This window comes from Squalius cephalus (genome assembly GCF_949319135.1).
Source record: "Squalius cephalus genome assembly, chromosome: 16".
Classification (NCBI taxonomy): domain Eukaryota; kingdom Metazoa; phylum Chordata; class Actinopteri; order Cypriniformes; family Leuciscidae; genus Squalius; species Squalius cephalus.
This window is the reverse complement of record NC_137137.1, coordinates 5656889-5665176: the sequence shown is the minus strand read 5'-3', so window position 1 is coordinate 5665176 and position 8288 is coordinate 5656889. Positions and strand designations below refer to the sequence as shown.

At 35.7% G+C, this 8288-nt stretch overlaps 1 protein-coding gene across 3 annotated transcripts in view; it reads right to left on the bottom strand.

Moving 5' to 3' along the window:
* Window positions 1-1769: 1769 nt before the first annotated feature.
* Window positions 1770-8288, bottom strand: part of pnck (pregnancy up-regulated nonubiquitous CaM kinase) — a 42649-nt gene continuing 36130 nt past the window's right edge. For 2 of the 3 annotated variants that reach the window (XM_079897836.1, XM_079897837.1), the window contains exons 9-12: window positions 7880-7958; window positions 6327-6414; window positions 2834-2924; window positions 1770-2399 (exon numbers count right to left, since the gene is read on the bottom strand). In XM_079897836.1, the coding sequence (XP_079753962.1) occupies window positions 2389-2399; window positions 2834-2924; window positions 6327-6414; window positions 7880-7958 (269 nt within the window). In that variant the 3' untranslated portion in view covers window positions 1770-2388. Of the gene's footprint in view, window positions 2400-2833; window positions 2925-5246; window positions 5784-6326; window positions 6415-7879; window positions 7959-8288 lie in introns of those variants that run through there. The other variant, XM_079897838.1, reaches the window with a different exon arrangement.

Sequence of the window (8288 nt, the reverse complement as noted above, 5' to 3'; positions counted from 1 at the left end):
TATGCATGTGTGTGTATTTATATATAGAAAATAATTATACTCCGTACACAGACATAAATTATGTAAACACAAACTTTTATTTTGGATGCGATTAATCGTGATTAATCGTTTGACAGCCCTAATTATTATACATTATATTCAACATTATATATAGTAGTTTATTGTAGTACTGACACTAAAACTAGTAATTTTCCACACACAGTAATTTTTATTTTATTTTAATTATACACGATACATATTGTCACTATACACGATACATATTGATGCATTTTTGTATTGCGATATATTGTGACACCCCTAATAAACAGAGAACAACAGAAGTGACAGAACACATCCTTGAGATGCCCCAGTATTTAAAAACACAATATATACACTGATTGAATTGAATTTAATTACATTTAATTGGAATACGAAATGAAGAATGAATAACTTAAACTTTGATATGTTCCTCACAGAAAGCTATGGGACAAAGTGACTTGTTGGCTCAGACTGATTTTTTTCATAAATTTCCCCCTTCGAACGTCGTATTTGTTGTTTTGTCCATTTATTTATTTGTTGTGTCCAAAAATCACAATCATCCCACTGATATTCAGATCATGAGCTCATGTAGCTTGCCCCATTTGAGTCATTTATTTATGAATTTTTCTTAAACATAATTGATTGAATTATGAGTTTGGGGCAGATTTCATTATGTTGATTTCAACTGGTCCGTGCATAAGCTCTTTCCATGAATTAGAGGGGGCAGCGTTTCTGTCTGATCAGCGTATCATTACAGTCAGTGGTGGAGATACTCTGTTGTTCTTCTTAATTTATGGGGCTGTGATAAGATTGCTTACAAAGGGAATGGCAATTGATGGCGAGCGTTCAAAATTTAAATCTTTTCTTTTGGCTCTGTCCTTTTCTCTGTATATCATCCCTGTGACAGATTCACAACACAACACTCGGTTTGTTTATTCCATGGTGTAATGAGAGCAGAGATACAAGAGATACAATATTTACTTCATTTATCCACTGTAATATCCAATTCTGTGCCATATTTGTTCTTGTAACGCACTGATACAGCTTCAAGTGACAGTCCTTACAGCTGACAGACAGTACTACATGGCTAAATGTTGCGTTCTGTCAAATGCATGCATGCTGTTATGCGTCAAATACAAGTAGACGGGGAGTAGAACACTTATGAAAACACGAGTTGTGAAGGAGCTGTTCTCCACTGAGGGTATTTTACAGTAGCAGCCCACTGAAGTGTAGCAGCTCTGACAGAAGGCTCACTGACAGCGGCGCAGGTGTGTTTCAGAGTCTCTGGCTGAATCCCAAATCACCAAATTCCAATCCACAAATACAGTTCACTTGAAGGAGTGAATGAAAACGAGTGAGCGAATTCGGACAGCCGTTGGTTGAGCGAACATCGGATGTACACTCGTTATTGCGGTGCATTGTGGGATAGAATGACTGGTTTGGTTTAAATGGTTGTCGCCTTAAATAGTGCACTATTTGGGGGTATAGGCGGCGATTTCGGATTCAGTCTATATCAATCCTAAAAACACAGTGACCACTGTGGTCAGACACAAAAGTCAAAATGATTTCATGTTTGTGTTGTTCCAAACCTGTGATTTTTCTCTCACAAAAGAAGAGGTTTAGCAAAGTGCTCTTTTCTCGTATGAAACAAGCAAACAATGAGAGGAATTGTCAATCAGTGTTTTTTTGTGTCATTGATATGCAATTATACTTTTTTGTTAATATTTTGAATTAGATGTTTGTTTGTTTTTCACTTCAATTTAGCCTAAAGTTTTAGTAATTTTGTTGTGCTTTGCTTTTTTCTTTTTAAAATGTGTAGTTTTTATTCATTTTTATTTATTTATTTTAGTTTATTCAGTTTTAATATAAGCAAGGCAACTGGTTGGCTGAAGAAAAAAAAAAAGTTAATTTTTAAGATAACATTTATTTTTATTTTCAAAGAATGATTTTTCTTGTCAGTCTCCCATAATAAAAAGTCTGGCCTTCTTAAAATCTGGCCCTCTCAACATTCATTCTCATTTGCATATAATTGAATATGCACATGAAGACACAAGTTTTTTGTCAATGAGGCTGAACACTATTGATTCTCACATGTCCCATAACCAAATGATGCCATATTTGAATTTGTATTTCTTTTATGTTTTTTTATTTATCTCTTTTTTTTTTTGTTTGTTTTCGATGTTCACAGAACCTGTTCATTTCTTCTTTCATTGTTCACACTGCTCTTTGTTATACCTTCTCCTTTTGTCTTGGAAAGAAACCAAGTCATAGAGGTTTGGAACAATATGAGGTTGAGTAAATGACACAGTTTTCATATTTTCTTTTTTCTTTTTTTTTTTTACAGAGCCTCGGTTTACTGCCAGTGGATTGTCAGATGGTCCCTAAACAGAAAAAGTTCAATTAAATAATTCAGTGACTCTCAGGGAAAATAAAATAAAGCATATTTTAGAATCAAATTCAAATTGAGTTTAGCAGCAATTATGAGAGTAAACAGAGATCAGTCTACTGACATTCATGTCAACATTGTGTAACATTTTTGCAATTTATTTAATCAAAATGGAATGTAAACCACTGACTCATAAACTGTTTTTGTCATGTTTTGTTTGTACTTTTGGTCTAATGATTATGCAAGTTTATTCCTGTCATCCAATCTGACTGACCAAGCAGTGGAGGACAAATACATTCAAACTGTTCAAATGTAGCCAGAAATGTTGTTTACTCTGTTATTGTCTTGTGAATCGTTGTATAAAAGCAATATCATATTGGTGCTGTTATATCATGTGCAGGTAATTACATCCATGTGACGTCTCCTCACCTGTACTTGTGGAGTGATTCCCTTCATCGTCTTCCCCGGAGTGGGTTTTCTTCGTTAAATGACGCACGATGTTAGTGGCATTAAAGGCTCTCTGGAACACAAGACACCAGCAATAATGTTGCAGAATCCAGTGATATAAAATATCTTTAAATGGCAAACGGCAAACATACACTACACATAAGAGCAGAAGAGTCTGTTTAATGTTAAGGGGCATTTATTGCACTAAAACTAAAAGCCTAATAGTTACAGCAATTACAGCATTTGGCCTTTTAAAGGTACAAGCCATAATTGCATGGCAGGGCAGACTTTCAGAAGACTGCGTCTTTCAACAACGACTGGCGTCAAATAATAACAAAGCCTCCATATGCTGCTAAAGTAACTCTAGCCATACATTTACCAATGCTAAGTGTTGTTTCAGCCACAGTTCACCTGACACAGGTCATGTAGAGCTTTTCACACATCACACATGCTCTCGGGAGTCTTATACTGTACTTCAGTAGTCTGGTACATTTTTGATCTTACTCAAGAATCGTCCGCTTATAACTAATGCAGTGGTTCTCAAATGGTTTTGTATCAGGACCCAGATTTGAACTGATAACACTTTACAAAACGGGCATATGCATGAATTCATGCTTAACCAATGCACAGATAATCATGTGTTAATGTAAGACTCATGAAGAACTAAACCATAAATTAATGATTACTACATCAGCAACTAATAAAGATTCTAAATTATTAATAGATTAAGTAACATATGAATTGCTATTAATTAAATGTTAATCATTTATTAATTCCTTAATAACATTTTTCAGTATTAGTGTAAATTAATGTGTTAATTAACACAATTGGTCAAAGCTATCTACTTTAACTTCCAGTTGTCCGATTTAATTAATCATTAACTAATGATTTGCAAATGTATCATTGTGTTATGACTTGACTTGTTGAGGCACATGACTATTAACTAATTGTTAAGTAATATGTCATTATGGTTATGGAGTTTGACATCCCCTCTAAAGGTCTGTGGGACAGTTGCACAGTGAATGCTATTTCAGAGAATGTGTTTAGGTTGGGATGCACACAATGATCAGCACATCAGATTAGCCCCTTTCACTCTGAGTAGTTCTAGGAACTAACCACCAGAGTGGTTTCCCAGGAACTAAATGTTCCCTTAGGGCCATTTTCTTGGTTGTGACTTTTATTTTGACGGCACTGAGAACGCCAGAGCCTGAACACACAGCGCTCCCATTCTCAGTCTTCATTAGATTACGATCTGTCTAACAGTCCTGTCTAATATTAGATAGAACTGTTATGCAAAGAAAGTAAATTATAAAAGTATTTGCGTTTGCTGTGTGGTTGATGGCCAATGTCGCTAACTGAGCAGAAATACATAATCATGTTTCGCTTGGTCCCCTCAAAGTTGCATTGGATTTTCTCCTTGGCTTAGTGTAAAGGTTGAAAGGTCCATCTATCACTGGTAAAAATGGCTGGTGCTGGTGTTTCATGTGCGTTCAGCCAATCAGCTTACACTCACGTCACTGGTAGTTCCTATTGTGCTGGGTTAGACCCTATTCTGAAGCAGGAGCTAATTTAGTTCCCCCAAACGGCATTCCTTGAACTAAAATCGTTCCCAGTTCCTGAGGTGCGAACACACCAAAAACCGGGTACTTCCGGCATTAGTTCTAGGAACTATGAAAAGGTTCCTCCGGTGCAAAAGCCCCTAATCTGAACCACTGACCGCATCTACACCATGTTTAAACTGGACGTAACTATTATCATGTCATGCCGCAACAGCTGTCTACACTGGACATGACAGACCATTGCAAGTCCATTTGTCCCTCATAACAGAAGTAGCGCAAGAGCTTGAAGAACATCAGAAATAGAATATGGCATCAGTTTACTGTTGGGGTTTTGTTGTGTTGTGTTGTGTTGTGTTGTGTTGTGTTGTGTTGTGTTGTGTAGCATCGCTCTGCATCCAGTGTAGTATCACAGATTATAATGGGTTTTATTGTCTTTGTCTGGTCTAGACAGTGTTAATAAAAGCAGTGCCAGACCGCATGTTCTCAGTGTTCCGCCCTTTGTAACCTAGACCTCAAGCTTGTCCTGACATATTTCTGTGCAATGAACAAGAAGACACTGGATGCGGCGGTTCATCTGGCATAGTGGAGGTGGAAATTGTAATCCATGGCTTAGTGTGGATGTCAAAAGCAAAATGACATATTACTTAACAATTAGTTAATAGTCATGTGCCTCAACAAGTAAAGTCATAACATAATGATTAATCATAGAAGGCAACTGGAAGTTGAAGTACATAGCTTAGACCCATTGTGGTAATTAACACATTTGACAGTATTAATTAATGTTATTAAGGAATTAATTCATTATGACACATTTAATTCATAACAATTCATATATTACTTAATCTATTAATCATATAGACTCTTTATTAGTTGCTGATACAGTAATCATTAATTAATGGTCTTCATGAGTCATATATTAACATGTGATTATATGTGCATTATTTATGCATAAATTAATGCATATTAGTGCACCCTTATTGTAACGTGTTACAGAAGAACTCAACCCAGTCAACCAATCAGATGAGAACTGGTGATTTCAATCATTTTTGTGTACAATATGCACCAGACGGTCTGTGTTGCGATCATGTTTTCTTCCCTGTTGTGACGTATAATCAAATGGCTTGTCGAACAAATGTAGGGTGGGACTTGATTTTGTCCATCAGGAATTGATTGGATGGTTGTTGTTTGCTATTGTTCTGACAGCTTGTTCCACCCTCACGGCAGTAAACACATCTTTAGAGAACAGAAGAGATGTCGGCTGCGTCCGAAAACTTAGGCAGCTGACTTGTTGCCTCGCTGAATTATCAGGCAATGACTTTGTTGGCAGCGTTTGTGCACGAAGGTACCACACAAAACTGATTCCTGATAGACTTCTGTGGCAGAGCAATGGTTTAATGAGCAAAACAGCGAGCTTTGGTGAGAACTAAGAAAATATTTAATTAAATTAAAAAAAAAATTATCTCTAGAAATTACATCAGAAATGGATAACGTCGGTCAAAAACGTACATTTACACACAAACTGACCACCAACTGCAACTTTCAGACAGCATCTTTATTTTTTAGCTCAACTGTCACAGAATGGAAAGCACCGGATTGTGGGATATCAAAGACAGCGAAGGACACATCTATGCTGCCTTCAAAAATCGATCAGATGAAGGTATCTCATGAGACAGGAAGCATTGGTGCCTTGATACATCTTCCGAAGGCAGCATTTTTAAGCTTTCGGATGCAGCCGTCATTGCACGAGGGAGGGGGAAGTTATTTTAAATTAAGATTATGTGGGAACATGAATTTTAAAAAATGTGCACGGATAAATCTTTTATTATAAATACTGCAATATTCCATAAAAAACAAGAATTGTCAGCTTTGATTTTATGGTGATTTTAAAGTTGACATGTTTGTTTCATCACACTTACCTTCCAGTGACTCTTGGCAAAGTTTTTCTGAATCTGTTCTGACACTGAGCCATGGATGTTCTTGTCCAGAGCTGCACCTCCTGATATCCTGCCACGACAAAACTATATTCATTCAAAATGAAACATGTACACTACCGTTCAAAATTTTGGGGTCAGTCGTTTTTTTGTTTTATTGATATTAATTCATATTAATATTTGTATTTAGCAAGTATGCATTAAATTGATCAAATGTGACAGTAAAGACATTTATAATGTTACAAAGGATTGAAATTTCAAATAAATTATGTTCTTTTGAACTTTCTGTTCATCCAAGAATTCTGAAAAAAGGTTTACATAATATTTATCAGCACAACTGTTTCAATGTTGCCAATAATAGGAAATATTTCTTGAGCAGCAAATCATCATATTAGAATGATTTCTGAATGATCATGTGACACTGAAGACTGGAGTAATGATGCTGAAAATTCAGCTTTGCGTCACTGGAATATATTAGATTTTAAAATATAAATAAATAATTTTATATCTCAATTGTTTCTCCTAGACTACAGAATTAAAATTAAATGCATAGAAAATGTGGACTGTAAAAGGGATAGTTCAACCAAAAATTAAAATTTTGTCATCATTTACTCACCCTCAAGTTGTTCCAAACCTGTATGAGACACAAAAAGAAGATATTTTGAAGAATGTTGGTAATCAAACAGTTGATGGAACCCAATGATTTCCATAGTATTTTTTTTCCGACTATGGAAGTCAATGGCTACCATCAACTGTCTGGTTACCAACATTATTCAAAATATCTTTTGTGTTCAACAGAAGAAATAAACTCATACAGGTTGGGAAAATCTTGAGGGTGAGTAAATGATGGCAACGTTTTCATTTTTGGGTGAACTCTGTAGTTTCTTAGATTTTTCTTTTGAGAAAAAGTATGTGTCTCCTCAAGAGCTCAGAAGAGATCTCAACACTGATCTCCAACTGTGCTCAGTTTGTAAAATATGAAAACCAAGTCAGAGATCTCAATAGAAATTCAAAAATATCCCACCGAATATTCCTGAGACCATATTGATCTGAGATGATTTTATAGCTCTAGTTTCACTGTATGGCAACAGTTGTCTCGTTTTTGTCTATTTTTAGGCCTCCTAAGGAACATTAGAAACATCTCAGACAAAGATGATGGCCAGAGAATTAAGCATAATCTGAAAGTCAAAGGACTCTTTTTAGCCAAGATCTGAGCAACTAAAATTTTCTTCTAGGTAACTATAATGTATGTTATACAAGTACCACAATAATCCAGTGCCATTTCTCTGAAAGCATTCCTCTCTGTTCCATTTCCGCAATGAAAATCATAATTGTTTTGTGCTTCTTAAAGATCTTATACAATCTCAGCGATCTGCAGGTTAAGAGACATCTGTTTATCCTGCATTTCATAATCATCTTCCTGTTTGCGCACTCCCTCCCACAGATGTGACCCAACTCTTCATCTGTTCTTCAAGGACAGTCTCTCTTTTCACTGCTGATCAACCCGTCCGCCTCTTTCCTGCTATTTATGGACTCACCAAGGATGCTGCAAGGCCTGGTCACAATTGAACCTCTTCACTGGATTCTTCTGCAGTAAGTGAACTATGAAGTCTTTCGCTGAAGCATTAGTAGGCAGGAAGAGGCAGAGAACACAAGAAGATCAATACTGGTTAATGTGGCCAGCATTTGACGTGTTTAGTGCTGCATTATAAAACATTCTGCATTAATGGGAGAAGTTTTCAAAACTGTTTGTGAAAGCTTTAATGCTCCAATTCTGTTTCATCCTATAAAATTATTTCCTAGGCAATTGCAGAAATCAAAAACATTGGTTATAATTTATATTGAACAAGTTTTGATTTCTATTCCTTTAAGACATTTAAAAATGTATATGTATTATGTAACTGTATAATATATGCATAATGCAAATGTAACAAAATATCAAACCAA